Source organism: Staurois parvus, unplaced genomic scaffold (genome assembly GCF_062004578.1).
Source record: "Staurois parvus isolate SC_StPar_1 unplaced genomic scaffold, SC_StPar_1.0 ptg000578l, whole genome shotgun sequence".
NCBI classification, from domain to species: domain Eukaryota; kingdom Metazoa; phylum Chordata; class Amphibia; order Anura; family Ranidae; genus Staurois; species Staurois parvus.
Genome location: NW_028318374.1, coordinates 3323806 through 3349739, shown reverse-complemented (window position 1 = coordinate 3349739; position 25934 = coordinate 3323806). Strand labels below are relative to the sequence as shown.

Sequence of the window (25934 nt, the reverse complement as noted above, 5' to 3'; positions counted from 1 at the left end):
GCAATTTTCATTGTGACTTTACAGTGTGACTTGATGCAATTTTGGTGCAACTTTGGCTTTGACCAAAGATGAAAGTTGCATATAAGTCGCATGTATGTCATTCAGGTACGACTTTCATACGACTTTGGAGGGTTTGCATTGAAGTCTATGGTCCTCAAGTCACATGACAATCAGACCAAAGTAGTGCAGGAACTACTTGAAGTCGCAAAGATATGAATGTTACTCATTGGGAAACATGGGGTTTGACTTGTCATGGGACTCTGGACCCCAAAGTCACATGACAAATTGCACAAGTGTAAATGAAGCCTTAGGAATGATCTGGTACATAAACTACATGCATGGTTTTCACGACCAACCTCAGTACCCCGACCTCACAAATGCTCTTTTGGATGAATGGGCACAATTTCCCACAGAAACACTTCAATATCTTGTGAAAAGTCTTTCCAGAAGAGTGGAGTCTGTTATAGTGACAAAGGGGAGCCAAATACCTATGAATGCCCATAATTTTGAAATGGGAACTCCAACAAGCTAGGTGTGACAGTCAGGTGTCCATAAGCTTTTGGCCATACAGTGTATGTAGGCCAACATTGCTGACCTTTGGTTAATATTAGTTACCTGCTCCCTGGCTGTCATAGTGATGCACTGGTTTTAATACCTTTTGAGCTAATTATCCAGAAATTGCAAGCAGCTCAACTGTTCTGTCTTCTTTTCCACATGATTTTTTCAGGTCATTGACTCAGAAAGCATTGGAGCCAGAGACAGATAATTAGCACTTTCAGAAAGAGGTCAACAACGGCAGCCCACATGTCTTTTCAGGCAGGCATCTCTTTTAAAGACCCTGAAATTAGTTCTCTTGTCTTGTAAACTGATTGGAATGACCATCTTGCTGCTGGAGTGTAGGACAAACTTGCATTGTCTATGGGTAAGAGGTCTGACTCAAGAGGTAAGGAATTGGTTTCAGGTCTATCACAATAAAACTGAATGTATATAGACGTCATACACTCACCGGCCACTTTATTAGGTACACCTTGCTAGCACCAAGAAAATATCTTCCACACCATTACACCACCACCAGCCTGAATCACTGATACAAGGCAGGGTGGATCCATGCTTTCAAGATAAGCCCAAAGCAAAAAAAATAAAAATAGGTGAAGGGCTACATGACAAGGCTGACAGGGTATACAAGGCAGGACAGGGTTAATTTATAGTTGGTCAGAAAGGCGGTCATTTACCAGATAGGGAGTTTGCGGAGAGTAGGTGGAGACCTAAAGAGTGTAAAGATCCTTGGGAGCAGTGGACGTGAAAGAATCTTCCCGCCCTCCAGCCCTGCTGTTTGTTTTTGTTCAGGCTCTAGGGCCTTTGGCGGTTGGGGTCTTTGGAGGCGTTAACATTTTCAGAACAGTTCATAGCAGTGACCCATCTAAGGTATGGCGTCCTCTGTTGTATCCCAGTTAATGGAGTATTATCTGGGAAGTGGTAATAGATTGGTATCTGCAGAGAAGTGGGTTTGACCCCAAGACTGTGTTTTGTGGCTGGGGATCGTGAAGTAGTAACACAGATACACGACCTGATGTTGGTTCTCCAGTGTCTCTCAAGACCGGCAACCTATATGTTATGTCAATTGGTTTATGAATATGTTTTCTGTTTTAAGGAATGTTATTTTGGTTTATTTGTTAAACAAACGACCAAGCTGGCCAATTTTCTCCAGATTGGGCCTTTGGTCATTTTTTAATTAGTGTAAGCTGGAAAGGGTATCTTTAGTAAAATCTAGAAGGACTTGGAGAAATATGGGTTACCCTAGTCATGTTGTTTACGCCAAATTCTGACCCTACCATCTGAATGTCGCAGCAACCAGTCTGCCCATTTTTCTCTGACCTCTGACATCAACAAGGCATTTTCCTCCATACAACTTCTGCTCACTTGATATATTTTTCTTTTTCGGACCATTCTCTGTAAACCCTATAGATGGTTGCGCGTGAAAATCCCAGTAGATCAGCAGGTTTTTAAATACTCAGACCAGTCCGTCTGGCAGTAACAACCATGCCACGTCACTTAAATGCCCTTTCTTCCCCATTCTGATGCTAAGTTTGAACTTCAGAATGTCGTCTTCATCACATCTACATGGCTAAATGCATTAGGTTGCTGCCATGTGATTGGTTGATTAGTAATTTGTGTTACTCTGTAATTGGACAGGTGTACCTAATAAAGTGCCGGTGAGTATATCTTTCTTAAAAGGACTTGAAGCATATCACAGGGTAAAAAAAAAAAACTTTCCCACTCCGCACACTTCTACCTACATTTGTTTAATCTTCTAAGATCCACAAAACCATAACACACACTCACACCATCCTCTGCAGTGCCTTTTCCAGTAGTGGAGACTTATTGTCTATGCTGGTCCAGCCAACTAGTCTTGTTTCCGCCCCTTGCATGCTGTTCCTACTGAAGGCTTCAGGACCCTGTGATGGACTTTCCTGGTAGCCAATGGGCAGTTCCCAGGTCAACCAGCCTTGTTTCCGCCCCTTGCATGATGTCCCTACTGAAGGCTTCAGGACCCTGTGATGGACGTTCCCGATAGCCAATGGGCATTTCCCAGGTCAACTAGTCTTGTTTCCGCCTCTTGCATGCTGTCCCTACTGAAGGCTTCAGGACCCTGTGATGGACGTTCCCGATAGCCAATGGGCAGTTCCCAGGTCAACTAGTCTTGTTTCCGCCCCTTGCATGCTGTCCCTACTGAAGGCTTCAGGACCCTGTGATGGACGTTCCCGATAGCCAATGGGCAGTTCCCAGGTCAACTAGTCTTGTTTCCGCTCCTTGCATGCTGTCCCTACTGAAGGCTTCAGGAACCTGTGATGGACGTTCCCGATAGGCAATGGGCAATTCCCAGGTCAACTAGTTTTGTTTCCGCCCCTTGCATGCTGTCCCTACTGAAGGCTTCAGGAACCTGTGATGGACGTTCCCGATAGGCAATGGGCAGTTCCCAGGTCACCAAGTAGTAATATGGACACTGCAGATTGATTGGATTCCTCCACACTACAGGACAGACAAAAGAAGACCCAGGACATGGCTTGTCATGTTCCTGGAGTCTTACAGTAAATATGTAATTAGGACTTTGAGGCAGATTAAAAAAAATTAAATATATAGATAAGTATGGGGGGGTTGGGGCTGGAGAGGATTTTTTTTTTATCTTTGAAGATTAGCATTAAATCATGCACGCAGTCACCTCATGGTTTCCAGCGATGGTTGCGATGTGAAGAGCCGTTAGAGCACCATAGCCCACCTGCTGGATGTCAGCCCCACCATGCAGCAGCGCTGTCAGGAGCTCAGCGTTGTCCTAACAAAACGAATATAATTTACAATCACTGCATTTCTGGTAAGAAGGAACACACAAAACCAGAAGAAACATCAATGTGCATCATATTCTATACTGAAAAAGCAAACTATACAGTACTGGAGCATGCAGCAATTTTGCTTTTTCCTTTAAATGATCTAGGACTAAATGCTGACAGCGTTCTTTGTCTATAAACTGTTTATTGAAAAAGATGCAATGGTAAAGCCATCAATCTATACATGAACAATTAGGCTCCATGCACACGGGGCGTTGTAATAACGCTGGTAGTGTTAGCTGTGTAAAGTAACGTTAAAAACACAAGTTTTCACATTTTTCCACATTTGTGTTTTTGTAGACAGAAAAAAAAAAATTTTTTGCTCAAAAAAAGCCCAATGTTTACTGCATTTTTCAGCGCTTAAGGGTGCATGTACACTGCAGCTGATAAACTCACATTCAGGAGATTTTCTGCGTTTTTTTCAGCAGCCCCTGAACTCTTCCTAATGTTTTCCTATGTGTCCATGTACAGTCATTTACAAGCAGTTGAGTTTACAGTCGTTTTTTTGAACGCACCAAATTGGGTTCAGGAGTAGATTTTATCAGCATTTCAAACCCCAAATGCTTTTAAACACGTGTAAATGCTTCTAACCGCGTTTATAAGTGTTTGCGGTTAGAAGCATTTTTTAACTGTTCCATGTCCAGATGCTGTCCAGAGCCTTTTTTCATCATCAGAAATGCATGCAAAGCATTTTCCATGTATTCAAATGGACCCGGTACACCAGCGCAGTCAGTTCCAGGTTTCGTGTGAAGGAAACAATGGTAGAACGCACCGCCTTATGCTCATGATGGGATCCATAGTGAATACAACCAAAAAAGCCAGGTCATCTCAACACATACTGCTCTCTCTGCTTCTGCTCTCTCTATTTCTCTCAAAATGTCTGAAATAGTTAATTTTTTACTGTTTTTCATTTTGGAAGATCTCCTGAGGTTATCTTAAACTTCTAAACGCAAACGCTCATAAATGTGCATAAACGTGGTATGCAAACGCGGCTAAACAGACGTTTTTTAACCTACGTTTTCCAGCAGTCAGTTTCCATCATTCAAAAGTGTTTTCCAAACGTCCCGTGTACATGGAGCCTTAGAGCGTTTTTACAGCTAAAAAACTCCTCTAGAAACCCACTAGTTCTGGGCTTTTTTTTTCCAGCCAAAAAACGCCGATCAAAGCCTATGTGTGCATGGACACATGGGATAACATGCTGGGGAGTTTACTGGCTATAGGAAAAAAAAAACACCAAAAGCCAAAAACAGCCGCTGTAAAAACATTCAGCGTGCATGGGGACTTAAATCCAGATGACTGTATAAAAAGAATCATATACCCGGCCAACAAGGACATAAAGGTTCAAGAGAACAAAAATACAAAAATGTTTTGATACACAGATTGGGAGCTGGCTGTTACACAGACAGCTGAGCCCTACAGAGTACAGAACCACTCTCCCGGTGTGACAGCTGGTCTAGCTCTGAGTATGGAAAGGGCTGACAACGTCTCCTGCAAGATTATTGCTTAAGGCTTGAGAAAGGGGCTAGATGCCTAGAAACCTGTTGCCATTGTTTTCTGCAGACAGCTTTGTAGGTCACATGATGTGCCTCTCTCCTGCAGCTTTCCGGTTCTGTTCCTGATGCTGCGCTGGTGAGCTGTATTTGAATCCTGGATCTTTTCCTCCTCACCTGTCATCCTGTGGTTTTTTGAGTATTGCTGATTCTGCTCCATCAAGGTGCTGATATCCCTGATCTTTGATGTACAGGTGAAACTCAAAAAATTTGAATATCGTGCAAAAGTTCATTTATTTCAGTAATGCAACTTAAAAGGTGAAACTAATATATGAGAGACTCATTACATGCAAAGCAAGATAGTTCAAGCCGTGATTTGTCATAATTGTGATGATTATGGCTTACAGCTCATGAAAACCCCAAATCCACAATCTCAGAAAATGAGAATATTGTGAAAAGGTGCAATATTCTCGGCTCAAAGTGCCCCACTCTAATCAGATAATTAAGCCATAACACCTGCAAAGGGTTCCTGAGCCTTTAAATGGTCTCTCAGTCTGGTTCAGTAGGAATCACAATCATGGGAAAGACTGCTGACCTGACAGTTGTGCAGAAAACCATCATTGACACCCTCCATAAGGAGGGAAAGCCTCAAAAGGGAATTGCAAAAGAAGTTGGATGTTCCCAAAGTGCTGTATCAAAGCACATTATTAGAACGTTATATGGAAGGGAAAAGTGTGGAAGAAAAAGGTGCACAAGCAGCAGGGATGACCGCAGCCTGGAGAGGATTGTCAAGAAAAGGCCATTCAAAAGTGTTGGGGACTTTCACAAGGAGTGGACTGAGGCTGGAGTCAGTGCATCAAGAGCCACCTCACACAGACGGATCCTGGACATGGGCTTCAAATGTCATATTCCTCTTGTCAAGCCGCTCCTGAACAACAAACAACATCAGAAGCGTCTTACCTGGGCTAAAGAAAAACAGACCTGGTCTGTTTCTCAGTGGTCCACAGTCCTCTTTTCTGATGAAAGCAACCTTTGCATCTCATTTGGAAATCAAGGACCCCGAGTATGGAGGAAGAATGGAGAGGCACAAGGACCCCGAGTATGGAGGAAGAATGGAGAGGCACACACTGCAAGATGCTTGAAGTCCAGTGTGAAATTTCCACAGTCTGTGTTGATTTGGGGAGCCATGTCATCTGCTGATGTTGGTCCACTGTGCTTCATTAAGTCCAGGGTCAACACAGCCTGGATAATAATGTGCTTTGATACAGCACTTTGGGAACATCCAACTTCTTTTGCAATTCCCTTTTGAGGCTTTCCCTCCTTATGGAGGGTGTCAGTGATGGTTTTCTGCACAACTGTCAGGTCAGCAGTCTTTCCCATGATTGTGATTCCTACTGAACCAGACTGAGAGACCATTTAAAGGCTCAGGAACCCTTTGCAGGTGTTATGGCTTAATTATCTGATTAGAGTGGGACACTTTGAGCCGAGAATATTGCACCTTTTCACAATATTCTCATTTTCTGAGATTGTGGATTTGGGGTTTTCATGAGCTGTAAGCCATAATCATCACAATTATGACAAATCACGGCTTGAACTATCTTGCTTTGCATGTAATGAGTCTATCTCATATATTAGTTTCGCCTTTTAAGTTGCATTACTGAAATAAATGAACTTTTGCACGATATTCTAATTTTTCGAGTTTCACCTGTAAGTGGATGCTTATTTTATACTGAATAAAGTATACCTGTTTTATTTCTTCTTTATTAACTCTGCAGCTTTCCGTACTTTCCAGCTCATATTTAAAAACAATTTTACTAGTTGTTTTTGATTATTACGTTTTATTTAGTGCTGCATTAGAGAAAACATGTGCCTTGACAGGCGTACCTCAGTTTACGAACGCCGCGGTTAACGTAATTTTCTGTTTAGGAATGAAAATTCGTTGAAAATAATGCCTCGGTTTACAAATTTTTTTCGCAATATGAAGTAAGTTACTCCAGGATGCATTGTGCCTGGGAGGTTTATAGAGCTGGGCCCGTGCCTTTAAAGTCCACTTTATAAAGAGTTTTGAACAGATAAAACTTTTTTTTACTTCTTTCTGACCTCCGAAACGGATTAATTGGTTTTCAATGCATTTACGAATTAATTGTTAATCATGAATGAGTTGAGGATTTATATATACTGTAACAATGATTATCTTCCGATCATTAGAATTTGCAGTCTAGTACCTGTCCACTAGTCAGCTCATTAGGACAGCACTACAAAGCACCTCCTATCCATGACAGAGAACACAGAGGACCTTCTGCTGTACATCATACCTTATAGGCCGCCATGTGTAGCGCAGTGAAGCCGTTTTTAGTTAGTCTGGACGGTCTTAATCCTTTCAGCATTAACGTTCGAACATGAGACTTTGTACCTGCAATGGAAAAACATGGCTGAAATGCAATTTGCAGCAGCAGTTACCATGTATTTCTGCTATATGCTTCATATCCTGAAGTACAGATCCAGCCAAAAATCCTTTTTTTAAATTTGGATTTAGTAGGAGAAGAATTACTGTATTTTTCGCTCCATAAGATGCACTTTTTTCCCCCCAAAAAATTGCGGGGAAATGTCTGTGCGTCTTATGGAGTGGCCAGGCCGGTATTCCTGCTGCCGTCGCCGTGTTGGATTACAAGGCTGGCCGCTCGGCTCTTCTGTGCAGAAGAACCGGCTCCTCAGTCCTGCCTGTTCCTCGGTCCAGAGGTGTTCTGCTTTCACAAGACTACGGGGAGGACAACTCCGTGGAAGTGGGAGCAGGTACCTGTCAAATTCGCACTCTCTGGTGATCTCCTGGGGTATGTCCGCAGTCTCTGGTCATCTCCTGTACTATGTCTGTAGTCTCTGGTCATCTCCTGTACTATGTCCGCAGTCTCTGGTCATCCCCTGTACTATGTCCGCAGTCTCCGGTCATCTCTTGTACTATGTCTGCAGTCTCTGGTCATCTCCTGTACTATGTACGCAGTCTCTGGTCATCTCCTGTACTATGTACGCAGTCTCTGGTCATCTCCTGTACTATGTACGCAGTCTATGGTCAACTCCTGTAATATGTCAGCAGTCTCTGGTCATCTCCTGTAGTATGTCCGCACTCTCTGGTAATTTCCTGGAGTATGTCCGCAGTCTCTGGTCATCTTCTGCACTATGTCCGCAGTCTCTGGTCATCTCCTGTACTGTGTCCGCAGTCTCTGGTCATCTCCTGTACTATGTATGCAGTCTCTGGTCATCTCCTGTACTGTCTGCAGTCTCTGGTCATCCCCTTTACTGTGTCTACAGTCTCTGGTCATCCCCTGTACTGTCCGCAGTCTCTGGTCATCTCCCGCACTATGTATGCAGTCTCTGGTCATCTCCTGTACTGTCCGCAGTTTCTGGTCATCTCCTGTACTGTGTCTGCAGTCTCTGGTCATTCCCTGTACTGTGTCTACAGTCTCTGGTCATCTCCTGTACTGTGTCCGCAGTCTCTGGTCATCTCCTGTACTATGTCTGCAGTCTGTGGTCATTCCCTGTACTGTGTCAGCAGTCTCTGGTCATCTCCTGTACTGTGTCCGCAGTCTCTGGTCATTCCCTGTACTGTGTCAGCAGTCTCTGGTCATCTCCTGTACTATGTATGCAGTCTCTGGTCATCTCCTGTACTGTCCGCAGTCTCTGGTCATCCCCTTTACTGTGTCTACAGTCTCTGGTCATCCCCTGTACTGTCCGCAGTCTCTGGTCATCTCCTGTACTATGTATGCAGTCTCTGGTCATCTCCTGTACTGTCCGCAGTCTCTGGTCATCCCCTTTACTGTGTCTACAGTCTCTGGTCATCTCCTGTACTGTCCGCAGTTTCTGGTCATCTCCTGTACTGTGTCTGCAGTCTCTGGTCATTCCCTGTACTGTGTCTACAGTCTCTGGTCATCTCCTGTACTGTGTCCGCAGTCTCTGGTCATTCCCTGTACTGTATCCGCAGTCTCTGGTCATTCCCTGTACTGTGTCAGCAGTCTCTGGTCATCTCCTGTACTGTGTCTGCAGTCTCTGGCCATGTCTTGTACTATGTCCGCAGTCTCTGGTCATCTCCTGTACTATGTCCGCAGTCTCTGGTCATCTCCTGTACTGTGTCCGCAGTCTCTGGTCATCTCCTGTACTATGTCCGCAGTCTCTGGTCATCTCTTGTACTGTGTCCGCAGTCTCTGGTCATCTCCTGTACTATGTCCGCAGTCTCTGGTCATCTCTTGTACTGTGTCCGCAGTCTCTGGTCATCTCTTGTACTGTGTCAGCAGTACATTGGTTCAGAATATTTTTTTTCTTGTTTTCCTCCTCTAAAATCTAGGTGCGTCTCATGAAGCAAAAAATATGGTAAAACCAGTGTCAGTGTTTTGTTGATCTATCTATCTACTCCATATGCTGTGTGTGTGTATATATATATGTATATATTTATTTATACTTATACAGTTTGTTTTTAGGTGGTTAGGAGGAAATATATATTTTACCTGTTGCCACCCACATAAGTCTAGATTCACACCAATGCATTTTCCGCTGTGTTTTTCAGATATACACAGCAGTCCATTTAAAAATGATTTCCTATGGGACAGGATCACATCTCCGCGTTTTCACCCGGTGCGTTTTTTGGAAAGGGTCAGGGACTTCTTTAAACGGAAAATGTTGCGTTTTTGGTTCTATAGACTTCAATGGAGATGCTTCAGAAAAGCATGCAGTGCATTTTTGATGCATTTTGTGTTTTATTCTGCACAGCAACAAGTTGAAAAAACAAAAAAAGCAAATGCATCAAAAATGCAATACATGCAAAAACTCAAAACACACCTCAAAAAGCACTGCAGAAAGGGATCAGAGGCAAACTGCATAGGCGTGAACCTAGCCTAACACATATACAGTTGTATTCAAAATAATAGCAGTGTATTGAAAAAAGTGAATAAAGCTCAAAATCCTTCTAATAGCTTTTATTTCCATCCACACAAATGCATTGGGAACACTACACATTCTATTCCAAATCAAAACATGAAGAAAAATAGATCAAATTTGTGTTGTTCCTCTAAAAAAATTGAAGAAAAGTGAATATTAGACTGTTCAAAAAAATAGCAGTGTTTGTATTCTTCTTTACAAACTCAAACATTCACTATATAAACTGAGAAATGTTTGAAGATTTTGCTTTCCTTTGAATCACTTAATGAATATTTGGCTGTAGTCGCACTGTTTCTGAGAACTGCTGTACATCTGTGTTGCATGGAGTCACCCAACTTCTGGCCCCTGTGATCAGGTATTCCAGCCCAGGATGATTGGACCACATTCCACAGCTCTTCTCTATTTCTTGGTTTTGCCTCAGAAACTGCATTTTTGATGTCACCCCACAAGTTTTCTATTGGATGAAGATCCGGGGATTGGGCTGGCCACTCCATAACGTCAATCTTGTTGGTCTGGAACCAAGATGTTGCACGTTTACTGGTGTGTTTGGGGTCGTTGTCTTGTTGGAACACCCATTTCAAGGGCATTTCCTCTTCAGCATAAGGCAGCATGACCTCTTCAAGTATTCTGATGTATTCAAACTGATCCATGATCCCTGGTATGCGATAAATAGGCCCAACACTGTAGTATGAGAAACATCCCCATATCATGATGCTTGCACCACCATGCTTCACTGTCTTCACAGTGTACTGTGGCTTGAATTCAGTGTTTGGGGGTCATCTGACAAACTGTCTCCGGCCACTAGACCCAAAAAGAACAATCTTACTTTCATCAGTCCACAAAATGTTGCGCCATTTCTCTTTAGGCCAGTCAATGTGCTCTTTGGCAAATTGTAACCTCTTCAGCACACATCTTTTTTCCAACAGTGGGACTTTGCGGAGGCTTCTTGCAGATAGCTTGGCTTCACATAGGCGTCTTCTAATTGTAACAGTACTCACAGGGAACTTTACACCTTCTTTCATCTTCCTGGAGCTGATTGTTGGCTGAGTCCGCGCCATTTTGGCTATTCTTCTATCCATTCGAATGGTATTTTTTCGCTTTCTTCCACGTTTTTCAGGTTTTGGTTTCCATTTTAAAGCATTTGCGATCATTTTAGCTGAGCAGCCTATCATTTTCTGCACTTCTTTATATGTTTTCCCCTCTCCAATCAACTTTTTAATCAAGGTACGCTGTTCTACTGAACAATGTCTGGAACGACCCATTTTCCTCAGAATTTCAGAGAGAAATGCACTGTAACCAGCATGTACAACATTTGCTGCCTTCCTTCCTTAAATAAGGGCAATAATTGCCACCTGTTTTTCAAAGAATGAATGACCTCACTAATAGAACTCCACACTGCTATTATTTTGAACATGCCCCTTTCAATTAGTGATTCAATTACACAGAATCAGCAGCATGCATGTCATGACTGTTGGGTCTGTTGGATTTCTATTACTCTACTACACCTGCTAGTTAATTATTTGCCATGTAGAAATATCATTTCTACCAAAAACAGTGACTGATCCGGTTAGTGATGTCTGACTGCTATTATTTTGAACACAACTGTATATGGCAGCAAAGTGGGAGGGCTTTAACTCAACCTCAACCTGCATGTATGCGTCCACGGGTAGCAGAGGTTTCTGTGCTGAAAATGCGCTCACTACACGCTCCCAGCACAACGACAGCTCCCAGTCTCTAGTAATGATCGGGAACTGGTGGGACTGGCTCCTGATCATCTGACCATTGTGACAGGCAATCATACTGTCCAGATGATCAGGCATTCCTTCCTACCACTTGGGTATAATAGCCCAGTTAAAGGGACACCATGGTAAGGCTTTTGGGGTTGGATGGCACTTCTATTTATCCCAGGCATAAAATCACCAAGAAAAAGCCAATGCTGGGGATTATGAGAGTCTTTCTTCAAGGCTATAAACACGAATTTAATCAATTTCATATCTAAATACTATTAAGACGATAATATTGAAACAATTGCTATATATAGGCTATTAAAAAAAATGAAAGAATAGGATAACAATGTATTCTAAACTAATTGTAAATTAAGAGCAATGAGTTCAAATCTATTTGGTTTGTTTAGTAAAAGGTTATTTCTAATTTTGTTCATATGTAACCTATTAAATAATGACATACTGTATGACCTTTTAATTTTATTCTCATTTCTATATAACCTATAATGTTTAATAGGTTATATATGAATGAGATTAGAAATAACCTTCTACTGAATGGAACAAATAGAATTCAATCATTTTAATGTATAATTAATTCATAATTATTATGCTATATTCTTGTAAATGCTATAGTATTATTTTTACAGGATATTCATATTGTCCAGATATGATAATCAATTGTATTCACAGTTTTATATATTTATAACACTAAAGAAGGGGGACTGTTACAACTTCTGAAATGTGTTGGCTTTTCCATAGTGTTTTGTTGCTAAGTTTCTTTTAGCTCTGGTTCACACCGGTGAGACATCAGGTCAGGGGTGTATTTACCACAAGGCAAACAAGGCACTTGCCTAGGGCAGTATTTTTCAGGGGAGCAGCACCTCCCCCCAGAAGAAGGGATGAAAGTAGGGACACACGCGCCAAGGGAGCCAGGTGGGATCCGAGAGAGGCTGTGGGCTGCTTGATGGTATATGTAGAGCCCAACTCTCGTTCCCGGGGATGTCCGGAGCTGTGAAGATGAGTGTCTCTCTATCACCGAGGGGGGGGGGGGGTAGTGGAAGGCTCTCCCGGGTGGGAGGCAAGGGGTGTTATTGGTTATTGTCAGGCTCCCTCCGCAGGAGGGGCAAGGGGGGGGTTGTCTTGGTCAGTGTCCATTGGGGCAGACAATTTGTGTGTGGCCTAGGGCAGCACAAAACCTAAATACATGACTGCATCAGGTGCGACATGCGATTTACAAATCACACCTAAAAATCACATCTAATGTATTCCTATGACACTGTCTTAATCAGTGTGATCTGAAGTAGTGCGATTTCAAAAATAGTTTCTGCAATACTTTTTCTGAATTCATTGCAACTTGTATTGACTTCTCTTAAATGAAGTTGAAAGTCGCAGTGAAATCAGAGGTACAAATATCACTGACCTGCAACTTTGAAATCACACTGCTTCAAGTGAAGTAGCCTGATTTCAAAGTTGTATTCAGTGTGAATCAGGGCTTAGGCAGATTTCCCCTCCCTTCCTGTTCCAACAACACATTTACATTTACATGAAATGAGTATAAATCAGGATAGTTCCAGGAAGAATTAAAACTTTGCTCAGGTTTCAAATAGAAGTACCGTATTTTTCGCTCCATAAGACGCACCTTTTTCCCCACAAAAAATGGGGGAAAATGTCTGTGCGCCTTATGGAGCGAATATGGAGGGGCCGGCCTGGTATTTCCCCCCATCGCCACCGCCCTGTTAGAATACCGGGCCGGCCACTCGGCTCTTCTGGGCAGCAGAACCTGCAGACCTCCAGCAGACCTATCTGTTCCTTGGTCCAGCGGTGTCCTCACCATCTTCTCTCCCCGGCGCCAGCATCTTTAGTGTGGGCACCCGGTTGTGACAGAAGCGATGCGCTTTGTGAATGGCCCTGTAGTCTTATGGGACCTGTCACGTGTCCCAGAAGACTATGGGGAGGGAGGGGGGGGGGGACAGCTCAGCGGAAATAGGAGCGGGTACCTGTCAAGTGGGAGGTGGACCTGATCGGATGGTCCATGTATCCCTATGGACCGGTGAGTGTAAATGGGCTTGTGTTCGTTTACACCCGCCTCCCTCCAATCCAATCTGGTTCACTAAAAAAAAAAACCAGTAAGGGATCCGTCCCCCTCTGATTAGGCAGATCGGATCGGAGGGCAGTCGGGTGTAAATGGACAGCTTGTCCACTTTCATCCAACTGCCCATAAAGCAGAACAGGCGGTGTCCATGTCTGCACTGAGCGGACACATGCCTGTCACCCGCCTACTCTTCTCTGATTAGCAGAGGATCAGCAGACAGATCCCCTGCTGATCTAAATGGAGCATGCCCTGTGTGAAAGGGCCCTAAATGCTATCTGAACCCTACAGAAGATTTCTCTTTACTGTCGCCGAATCTGTCTGACACCTGTCACGTAGACAGGAAATTAGATGAAATCTTCCTCAGGGGGACTCATACAGCCTTAAAATTTGCACAGAATTTCTAAATCTCCTATCTCTACTAGCAAATGTGTTTTCAATGGGGTTTGTTTTCCTTTTAGATGTTTTGCCTTACTTCCTGTTCCCTTCACTTGTCAAACTTATATTATAATGATTTTTCCACCATATGCATATACATTTCATAATGTCTCAGCAATGTCAAATACTGTTCCTCTTTGGTACTCCGTACATGATGACATCATTCAGTTAGGCCCCTGGACCTACGCGTTTCATCACAGGGTGAGTGAGAGAGCCGTATATACAGGAAGGCATCTTGAAGGCAAAGCAGTATTGAAATCTTCAGGGAGTCCAGAGACTTTCAGCTTTGAAGGATTGCTGACAGTATTGTAGAGTATGAAAAGATCCCACTTAAAGGGAACATACACCTTGTTTGACCCTGCACTTATATGTGGGTCAAGTGCATCCGGTGAGAGCAGATATGGTGGAAGTAAGCACCTATTAGTGGAGGAGTAGTGGTGTGTAAACGTTTTTTGAAAAAAGAGAAAACGTGATATACAGCAAGCTTTATAAGAGACTCTTGCAGATGGGACATTTTGTATTACGAGATATATAGTGTATATGCACGTGGTGGAGAATTAATTATAATCGTGTCCACAAGTTTGAGATTTGTTTCATGAGCGCTACACCATTTCTGTTTATTTTTTCTGAATATGTAACACATATAGGACTGTTATTGGGTGGAAGCTGCTAAATAGCATATGCTGATTTAGGACTGGGTCATTATAGCAGTGCACATATTTGATATATATGAATTCCCCTCACTTCCTGTTCTGCCTGACACCTTTCGAAAACAATGGAAAATTAGGTTTCCCCTTACCATCAGTTTTGTCTCACACCCTGAAATGAATAAAGTCATCCCAGTGTGGACACAGCCAGCAATTAAAACTTACATATTGGAGGTGCTGGATTCAATATATCTTTAGTTCATGGTTGAATCTTCCATTTTGCTTGAGGTGGTTGTAGCCGTATTAGTGCATTTGCGACAGAAACAATTGAGTACTGTCCGTGATACTTTTTTTATTTGCACTGACATACAATTTTGAGGACAAGCTTTTAGGGAATGTCCCCTTCTTCAGGTCCAAGCAGTATTGAACACAAAGGTTTAGCAGAATGTTAGAAGAGATGTAGGGGATGGAAAAACAAAAGAGAACAGAGATAAGACTCAGCAAAAGGTGATAGTCATAAAACTGTTGGATAATGATTGAGGAATCCCATGTCCAAATTCAGGCCGTTATCTCTAGTGTCAAATAGAAATATCATTCTTAGTTCAAAAGTTTTTCTTTCCTGAATGGATTTGAAATTTCCTTTAAGAACTAAAATATTGAGGTCTCCCAAAGTGTGGTCTGGTTGTACGAAATGGTGTCCCACAGGTGTGCAGAAGTCATCAACTTTTGAACTAAGAATGATAATTCTATTTGACACGAGATAACCTGAATTTGGACATGGGATTCCTCAATCATTATCCAACAGTTTTATGACTATCACCTCAAGCATGACTCCCTCTGTGAGTGTTGTCTCTCCCCCCCAGACTTTGCTTTTGCTGTGTCTTCTCTCTGTTCTCTCTTTTTTTTTTCCATCCCCTACATCTCTTCTAACATTCAGCTAAACCTTTGTGTTCAGTACTGCTTGGACCTGAAGAAGGGGACATTCCCTGAAAGCTTGTCCTCAAAATTGTATGTAAGTGCAAATAAAAAAAGTATCACGGACAGTACTTGTTTCTGTTCATGGTTGAAGAAAGTCAATCGAATTCATAATGGGTGCAGTGAAACCAGGGTACATCTTAAATGGAGGACCCAAAGTTTAAGATCCACATGTAAAAATATTGTAAGCTCCAAGGAGCAGGCCTTCCTTTCCCTCTTGTATTGAACTGTATTGTTGCTGTATTGTCTCCCGTTATATTGTAAAGCAAACTGTTGGCGCTATATAAATCCTGTATAATAATATTAAGACCACCAGATCAAAAAGTCCAAAATCTTTTAATATTAGTGTCTGCTTGTAACATGAAACAGCCAATGGGAATTGTGTTAGTTACGTATGTTATGAATAAATATTAATAGTAAAAGATTTTGGACTCTATGGTGGTCCTACACTTAACAATCTAACTGAAGGATTTTTCACCGAGTTGGACAATATGATTGAAATGATAAGTTATCGAAGGTGTTAGTTCACCATTTTAGAAGACTGAAAAGTTGAACACCCTAAACTCTAGCCCCCCCCCGAGATCCCCATTGCACCTACCTTCATGGGTGATACAGTTTCACCATCCACCAGTGCAGCAGTTCTGGTGTTTGAAAACTGCATTGTCCACTTCTTTCCCTAGGAATGTGGGGACAGATCAGAGCGGTTCTAAGGCATGTGAGTGAGAAGAAGAGTGCAGTTTTCAAACCCCAGGACCACTGCCCTGGACGGTGAAACTGTATCCCCATGAAGGTAGGTGAAGCAGGGACCAGGAGGGTGTAGGGCAGCCTTTCTCAACCAAGGTTTTGTGGAACATTGGTGTTCCTCCTAGGGGTTTCCTGAGCTGTGGTTGGTTGACCATTTGATGGTGCCTGCATGGTTACAGGGCCAAAACCATTGGGCAGAGTCAGTGGTGAGATAACCTTTTTTGGCTATCTATAATGAAGATATTCCGCAAGCAATATAAAGCCGGACGTAGATGGATCAAATCTCAGCTGATTTAGCAGGGACTGGCTGAGATTCAATCCATCCATGGGCAGGCTGGTTAAATCTAAGTCAATCCATCAATCGGCTTCAGTACGACCAATCTGTTGGATTTCTTGCATGCGATCACTGCCAGCAGCTATAGCCGGTAGCAGTGATCATTGTGTTCTTTCAGCCTGGAAGGCTCCCCGCCGGCAGAACACGATAACTCTACGGGATGCATTCCCCCATCATCACTACCAGTGCTGATGGGGAAATCAAGCAATCTTGTTTCCTTCTACCCCTTAGTGGAAGGAAAGAAAATTATATCATCTATGTCCTGCCTAAGAGGCACATTCATCACACTGACCAAGTTTGAAAGGGTCAAATTTTCCACTGCCCCCCCCCCCCCAATGCATTGGTTTTATCAGGGGTTCCCCAAGACCTGAGGATTATTTCAATGGCTCCTCTGGCCTAAACAAATGGGGAAAGACTAGTGTAGGCTGTTATTTTTTCTGAGAAGGTGAACTAATACTTATGTACAGCATTTGTCCTTAACCACAACATCTAATGAGATTCCGGCTCTCAAATAGTGGCTATAAAGAGAAAGAAAGGATTTGATTGGCCACAATCCTTTTACTTTTAGATCCTTTCAATAACCGAGGCCAATAATAGACTCCATCTTGCTGCTGGCTTGACAAATAATTCCTGTTTTGTGATGGAACGGCGAAGTCTGAACAGCAATGTATCCCTCTCTACTCATTTGAATAAAAAGATTGCTCTGCTTATTGTACCATTAAATGTGTTTATATTGTATTCATTTTTAAATAGAAGTAGTATTTTTTTTTTTTTTATATCGAGGAACCATACTTACCGCCGCAGATGCAGCACAAGTGAAGGAGAGATAGGCCATTCTCTGTTCGATAGTTTAAATTGACTTTGCCGAAGGCGTCGTCTGAGCTGCAAAATAGATTTTACAGCTGATCACACAGGCTTTATCGCTAGCGCTATTTTATTTAGTTATGTGAATTTTAATCAGACACATAGAGAAAGCAAAGTGTTGATGGATTCAACCCGATGTAAAGTGATTGACGGCATAATGGTAAAGTAGAATTAAACTTAAAAGAAAAAAAAAAACAACTTAAGGAGAAACTTCAATCCATTATGTTTGTATAATCGTTCCCCTGCAAGTTCTAAAATCAGTTTAAGTAGATCTAAACCTGAGCTGGATATTTATTTTGCTAAAACACTGTGTATTACAAATTATTGTCACTTTTTTTATCCATAAAATACGTTGGGTTTTTTTTATCCTTTTTTTTTCATTTCAGTGCTGCCGATCTCCTCTAGCATCTTTCAGCCATTTTTTTGTGTACATGCACTTGTTCCATTGGCGGCTGCACAGTATTGCTCTAGCCAGATCCCTGATATTGACAATGGTGGACCGTGTATGTGCAATATGTGTCAACATGGCCACTTCTAGTCCCCACCAGGGAGAGCATATGAAAGGGTGACAACATAAGAGCACAGTTGGGAGATCACTGTCACCCCGAAAACAGGAAGTGCCTGAACAAGGATCTTTATGTCTGCCTCACCAGGTATTATATTAAGAAAACTGCAGATTTAACCACTTGCCCTCCAGAGGATTTACCCCCCCCCCCCCCTTCCTGACCAGGCCATTTTTTGCGATACGACGCTGCGTTACTTTGACTGACAATTGCGCGATCATGCAACGCTGCACCCAAATGAAATTTATGTCCTTTTTTCCCCCACAAATATAGCTTTCTTTTGATGGTATTTGATCACCTCTGCATTCTTTATTTTTTGTGGTAGAAACAAAAAAAGGCCGACAATTTTGAATAAAAAAATATATTTTTGACTTTTTGCTATAAAGCATATCCAGTAAAAAAAAATCAAATTTTGTCATTAATTTAGGAAAAAATTTATTATTTATTTTTTCATACTAGCAATGGTGGCGATCAGCGACTTATAGCGGAACTGCGGGAGTGCGGGACACTTTGACACTGGGGGGAACCCGCTAACTGTCACTGACATCCCCAGTGACACTAATACAGGGATCAGTGCTAATAAAAAGCACTGACACTGTACTAATGGCACTGGGCAGGAAGGGGTTAACATCTGGGGTGATCAAAGTGTTAACTGTGTGCTCTGTGTGTTTTACTGTGTGCTGTGCTTTACTGTGTAAGCACGCTGCTTTGTATTGCTCTGTCTCAGGGGCGGACTGACCATTTGGAAACTTGGGCACTGTCCAAGGGCCCGGAGTCAGTAGGGGGCCCCATGAGATGCCCCTGGTACCTTTTTCATAGGCTTTTTTGAGTTTGGGCAAGGACACAGGGGCCCCATGATCCCCTATTCTCCGGGGTCCCCATGAGTTGTCAGTCCGCCCCTGCTCTGCCTCCTACCTTTAAATACAAAATCACATGTAGAGATGTGCTGGTTGCTTTAAATCTTAAACAGCAGTTGCAAAGCATTTTTTTTTCTTTTGCCTCTTGGTGACTGAAAGAGAGGAAAAGCAGGACTGTGCTCTGATTGGTTGTTGCTACAGCTGAGAAGGATCCACCTATAGCAGCACTGTTGCAGCTGAACTTATGATTGGCTGTGGAGAAAATGAGAGAGGAGAAAGGAAGAAAAAACACATGGGGGGAAGAAGACATTTTCAGGGGACCACATGGAGCAAGGGCTCCTGGTGTAAAGTCACAGAGTCTCACTCTCTGTGCTGCTGGAACCCATAAACTGGGCTGGGTGTGTGTAGCAGAGGAATTGTTGCAGGAGGACAGTGTGCAAATCAAGGATTGTCCTGCCTGACATTCAGGATTACAGCCACTCAAGTGCATGTGTCTCTCAGAGTTTGGAGCTGCTGTAAGAGAGAATTTCTACTACTGTCTAATGCTATCTAGAGGACAATCCAGAAACAGTGAGTACTGTGATGAAAGGGGATTTTGATATTGCTGTATTTGCTGTTCATCTTTGGAGAATGGTCATTAGAAAGCCTGCTCTCTAATTCTCAGAGTGACACAGATCTTGGAAAGCCAAGCTGCTCAGAATTAGCTATTACTGCTGCTGATTGATGAGAGAACTCTGTCTCTGTATATTACTGGTTTGTCTCCTCAAGACTTGTACTGTGGCTTTAGAGTGTGTTTAGTTCCAAGTCCCCACAAAAGCTTACTGCTCTGAATATACTGAGCAAGTGTCAGTATATCAGGATTTCACCTGTATGTTGAAGTGTTGTTTTTTTCCTATTGCAATGTTCATTGGAAGATTCTGCTTAAAGGAGACTGTGCTGTCCTGCTACCCCTGCATTACAAATACTCTCCCATGCAGAGAGTGAGTGCTCTTCCATTGATTAAAGGGCCCCAACGTTCAGAGACTTTAAGTTTCATCCCACTGTCCAGTAGTTAGGCAGGACATTTCTGCTCTAGATAGTACCGCTATAGCAAATGTCAGAAAGCTGCTAAACCTCATTAACAGTTATTGTTTCACGTGTCAATGTCACTCTCATATGTCACCCTAGTCAGTGTGATACTAGTCAGTTTTTGGAGTCTTTGGTGAGTGAATTGTGACTTCTTACTAACTGTGTTATGCAAAGTGGTATCTGTGTTCTATGTACATTACCTGTGTTATATCAGCTAGTTCTTTTTCAGGGTTTGTCTTCTTCAATAAAGCCCATAAACAATATTCTCAGAGTGTCGAAGTGTTCTGGGTATAATCGGAGGTGTCACCAGATTCAGGTTGGAGCTGAACCTATATATCTAGCCAAGCATCACACAAGGGTGTGCTAAACACATATATACTCACGTGATGTTGCGCAGCCCTGCCGCCCTGTAGCAGTATTTGTGCTATAGGGCAGCGGGGAAGTGGTTAAAGAGGAGCTTCAGTCACCTGGGCAAAGATTAAAAGTCAGCAGCTAATTTCTGTGTGGGTTGAACTACAGTAGATGGACTTTGAAATAGATGGTGTCTTTTTTCAACTGGACTATGTAACAAAAACTGTAGCTGCTGACTTTTAATAAACGGAAATCACCTGTTCAAGGATCGGGGGGGGGGGGGGGGTGCGGCATCTGGTTAATCCGTGGCAGTGATCTGACTGGAAGTGGGAGTGGGTACCTGTCAAACAAGGTACCCCCCCCCAAAGAAAAAATGTTTTCCAAATGTGGAGGGGGTAGAAAGAGTATGTCGCACCCTCTAGTGTGCTACTAGGATACTGTACTGTATTGCAGTTGAAAGTATTGTGTGTTACTCATTGTAACTGTGTGAGTCTGTGATTGAGGACGGGTTATTGTAGGTCATCTGGATGACTTAACAGGTTGTGGCTCTATCACCTTCTCCTGACTCTGGAGGACCATAGAACCCTCCAGAAGTCGGTAAGCAGGGAGCGGAGACATAATCTCCATGTTTATGGGAGTCCGGCCAATACTAGGTTTGAAGGCCCTGGTAGAGTGGTGGACTGGCCCATAAATGGGCGAGTTAGGCTAACGGAGGAATCAGGTGAAAGACGGAGTGCTGAGGAGACTGTCGATGCCTCGGAGGGGTCCCATAGGTCTAAGGAGGTGGAGCTGGCCTCCAGGTGGGGCTTGGCCTGGCTCAGGAGGATACATTTAGTAGTGAGGTGTGAATGGGATCGAGACCTAGAGCATTGGGAATCAAAGAGGACAGAGTGAGTACATCAGCACTCCCTGGGATCCACAAGGGGAAAGACTGCCACATGTAGCAAGCTTTCAAAGGACAGCATTGGGCTCAATCCTTTATCCTTGTCCTGGGAGAAGTCCTGAGAAGCCAGGAGGGCTGGTAGTGTCAGCAGGCTGTGGATCTGGGAGCAGCTCTGCAGGGCGAGGAAAGATATTATTATTATTATTATTATTACTACGAGTTTATATAGCGCCAAAGGGTTTGCTCAGCGCTGTACAATAGGGGGGGACAATACATGGCACAGTACAACAAAGACAGACAGCGTACGAGGGGTAAGAGGGCCCTACTCTTACGAGCTTACAATCTAGGAGATATCTCTGGATATAGGTATAAGAAGCTAAATTGATTTCTGGAGGGGCTGTTAGTTCCTCGCCCATAAAGGGCAGTTGCTACTGATCTGCAAAGACTGACAGCTTTAACGGAAAAGAACGGTTCATGACCTGTCTTTGTACATAGGAAGGAAGTTGGCCCCCTTCACTGATTCAATCCAAACTAGGCATCCCTATTTCCCTATCCAAGTTTATCTCCCCTAATAAAATACCAAAACCAAGCCCATGGACTGGTTACTGTCTCCTCGATGCAAGTCTGTGTGTATGGAAAAATACCTGCTGCCTGGCTGTGCAGAGCTTAGAGGTACCCCTAACAAAGGGGCTCTCATGAGGGAAACATGTTAATGTTTTTCTTGTATTGAAATATTTCACCCCATATGAAGAACTAAACTGTGTTACAGAGTACAGTGCATGGCGGTGTCCGGTGCGGTACAGAGTACAGTTCATTGCGGTGTGCAGTGCGTTAGAGTACAGTGCATTGGGGTGTCCAGTGCATTACAGAGTACAGTGCATTGCGGTGTCCGGTGCGTTGCAGAGTACAGTGCATTGCGGTGTGCAGTGGGTTGCAGAGTACAGTGCATTGCGGTGTCCAGTGCGTTGCAGAGTACAGTGCATTGCGGTGTCCAGTGCGTTACAGAGTACAGTGCATGGCGGTGTCCAGTGCGTTACAGAGTACAGTGCATTGGGGTGTCCAGTGCGTTACAGAGTACAGTGCATTGGGGTGTCCAGTGCGTTACAGAGTACAGTGCATGGCGGTGTCCAGTGCGTTACAGAGTACAGTGCATGGCGGTGTCCAGTGCGTTACAGAGTACAGTGCATTGGGGTGTCCAGTGCGTTACAGAGTACAGTGCATGGCGGTGTCCAGTGCGTTGCAGAGTACAGTGCATGGCGGTGTCCAGTGCGTTGCAGAGTACAGTGCATGGCGGTGTCCAGTGCGTTACAGAGTACCGTGCATGGTGGTGTCCAGTGTGTTGCAGAGTACAGTGCATGGCGGTGTCCAGTGCGTTGCAGAGTACAGTGCATTGGGGTGTCCAGTGCGTTACAGAGTACAGTGCATGGCGGTGTCCAGTGCGTTGCAGAGTACAGTGCATTGCAGTGTGCAGTGCGTTGCAGAGTACAGTGCATGGAGGTGTCCAGTGAGTTGCAGAGTACAGTGCATGGCGGTGTCCAGTGCGTTACAGAGTACAGTGCATGGCGGTGTCCAGTGCGTTACAGAGTACAGTGCATTGCGGTGTCCAGTGCGTTACAGAGTACAGTGCATGGCAGTGTCCAGTGCGTTGCAGAGTACAGTGCATTGCAGTGTGCAGTGCGTTGCAGAGTACAGTGCATGGAGGTGTCCAGTGAGTTGCAGAGTACAGTGCATGGCGGTGTCCAGTGCGTTACAGAGTACAGTGCATGGCGGTGTCCAGTGCGTTACAGAGTACAGTGCATGGCGGTGTCCAGTGCGTTGCAGAGTACAGTGCATGGCGGTGTCCAGTGCGTTGCAGAGTACAGTGCATGGCGGTGTCCAGTGCGTTGCAGAGTACAGTGCATGGCGGTGTCCAGTGCGTTGCAGAGTACAGTGCATGGCGGTGTCCAGTGCGTTGCAGAGTACAGTGCATGGCGGTGTCCAGTGCGTTGCAGAGTACAGTGCATGGCGGTGTCCAGTGCGTTGCAGAGTACAGTGCATGGCGGTGTCCAGTGCGTTACAGAGTACAGTGCATGGCGGTGTCCAGTGCGTTGCAGAGTACAGTGCATGGCGGTGTCCAGTGCGTTGCAGAGTACAGTGCATGGCGGTGTCCAGTGCGTTACAGAGTACAGTGCATGGCGGTGTCCGGTGCGTTACAGAGTACAGTGCATTGCGGTGTGCAGTGGGTTGCAGAGTACAGTGCATTGCGGTGTCCAGTGCGTTGCAGAGTACAGTGCATTGGGGTGTCCAGTGCGTTACAGAGTACAGTGCATTGGGGTGTCCAGTGCGTTACAGAGTACAGTGCATGGCGGTGTCCAGTGCGTTACAGAGTACAGTGCATTGGGGTGTCCAGTGCGTTACAGAGTACAGTGCATTGGGGTGTCCAGTGCGTTACAGAGTACAGTGCATGGCGGTGTCCAGTGCGTTACAGAGTACAGTGAATGGCGGTGTCCAGTGTGTTGCAGAGTACAGTCCACGGCGGTGTCCAGTGCGTTGCAGAGTACAGTGCACGGCGGTGTCCAGTGTGTTATAGAGTACAGTGCATTGGGGTGTCCAGTGCGTTACAGAGTACAGTGCATTGGGGTGTCCAGTGCGTTACAGAGTACAGTGCATTGCGGTGTCCAGTGCGTTACAGAGTACAGTGCATGGCAGTGTCCAGTGCGTTGCAGAGTACAGTGCATTGCAGTGTGCAGTGCGTTGCAGAGTACAGTGCATGGAGGTGTCCAGTGAGTTGCAGAGTACAGTGCATGGCGGTGTCCAGTGCGTTACAGAGTACAGTGCATGGCGGTGTCCAGTGCGTTACAGAGTACAGTGCATGGCGGTGTCCAGTGCGTTGCAGAGTACAGTGCATGGCGGTGTCCAGTGCGTTGCAGAGTACAGTGCATGGCGGTGTCCAGTGCGTTGCAGAGTACAGTGCATGGCGGTGTCCAGTGCGTTGCAGAGTACAGTGCATGGCGGTGTCCAGTGCGTTACAGAGTACAGTGCATGGCGGTGTCCAGTGCGTTACAGAGTACAGTGCATGGCGGTGTCCAGTGCGTTGCAGAGTACAGTGCATTGCAGTGTGCAGTGCGTTGCAGAGTACAGTGCATTGCAGTGTGCAGTGTGTTGCAGAGTACAGTGCATGGCGGTGTCCAGTGCGTTGCAGAGTACAGTGCATTGCAGTGTGCAGTGTGTTGCAGAGTACAGTGCTTAGCGGTGTCCAGTGCGTTGCAGAGTACAGTGCATGGCGGTGTCCAGTGCGTTGCAGAGTACAGTGCATGGCAGTGTGCAGTGTGTTGCAGAGTACAGTGCATGGCAGTGTGCAGTGTGTTGCAGAGTACAGTGCATGGCAGTGTGCAGTGTGTTGCAGAGTACAGTGCATGGAGGTGTCCAGTGCGTTGCAGAGTACAGTATGTACTTGTCTCTATCCAGTGTTATTTCCTTCTGCTGTGTCTTTCCTCTGCTTACAAAACGAGTCCCTGAATTCTGACAAGTTTTCCTGACACCAAGAGAAAATGGTGACAGTGGAGGGACCTCCAGCAGAGTAACAGCCTCTGCTCTGTTCCAGTGTGCTGTGTGGAGGGTGGGGAGGAGGGTCTCTTCCCTTCAATCAGCACTCAGAGCTCTCCCCACTAAGCTCTGCAGAGTGTAATTTTAGCTCCCTGGCCCCTTTTTTTCAGCTCAGACCAGCTTTATAAATTCTGGACTTTGAATGAGGGCTCTAATCGCACCGCATCTGCACCAGAGAGGTGCAGGACCCTTTTTTTGGTCCGCACTAGAATCGGATCACATGGGTATTCACACCCATGTGATCCAATTCTGCACATCGCACCGCATTTTGCGAACTGATTTCGGGATGTTAACTCAATATACACACCTGCAGCGTTTTCGCACTGAAAACGCTGCAAATCCCACACCGCATCAGTGTGAATCCAGACTAACACAGCAGTTTTATGAGCACCTGTTGATCCAGCCAGTAAGTCTCTTCCACTTCTTTTAAGTGACCAAGCTGTCCAGCTCGTCAAAATACAATCACCAAACTTCTTTATGTCTGAATATTCTTGTGGAGAACATTGCCGTGTTTTTCCTTCAAAAAAATGAAGACAGGATCAGGGGCGGACTGACCATTCGGAAACTCGGGCACTGCCCAAGGGCCCTGGGTCAGTAGGGGGCTCCTGAGATGCCCCTGGTACCTTTTTCATAGGCTTTTTTGAGTTTGGGCAAGGACACAGGGGCCCCATGATCCCCTATTGCCTGGGGACCCCATGAGTTGTCAGTCCGCCCCTGGACAGGATCCCAGCTGGCAATGAGCATTACAGAATAGGACAAATGGGGAGATCTAATCAACGACGGAAAAAAAACAACTCAAATATGCAGACCTTTCTAGTGGTAAGATTTATTTTGTGTTTTTGTTGCTTTTATCTTCTCTACCCATATAGATTATTGAAGTTCTGGACTGAAAGGAATTACCCAGACCAGGGAAAACCTCAGGAGACCTGACATTATCAGAGCAGAGCACAAGTGACTACTGTATCCAGCAACCTTTTCAGTATTCACCTCTACCTTCCAATTCGTCTTCAGAT

The 25934-nt window shown here is 44.4% G+C and overlaps 1 protein-coding gene across 2 annotated transcripts in view; it reads right to left on the bottom strand.

The window, feature by feature from the left end:
• Window positions 1-25934, bottom strand: part of LOC149450216 (serine/threonine-protein kinase TNNI3K) — a 452856-nt gene that overhangs the window by 353020 nt on the left and 73902 nt on the right. For both annotated transcript variants that reach the window (XM_089692165.1, XM_089692163.1), the window contains 3 exons: window positions 17547-17632; window positions 7189-7286; window positions 3221-3331 (listed from right to left, as the gene is read on the bottom strand). In XM_089692165.1, coding sequence (XP_089548291.1) covers window positions 3221-3331; window positions 7189-7286; window positions 17547-17632 — 295 coding nt within the window. The remainder of the gene's footprint in view (window positions 1-3220; window positions 3332-7188; window positions 7287-17546; window positions 17633-25934) is intronic.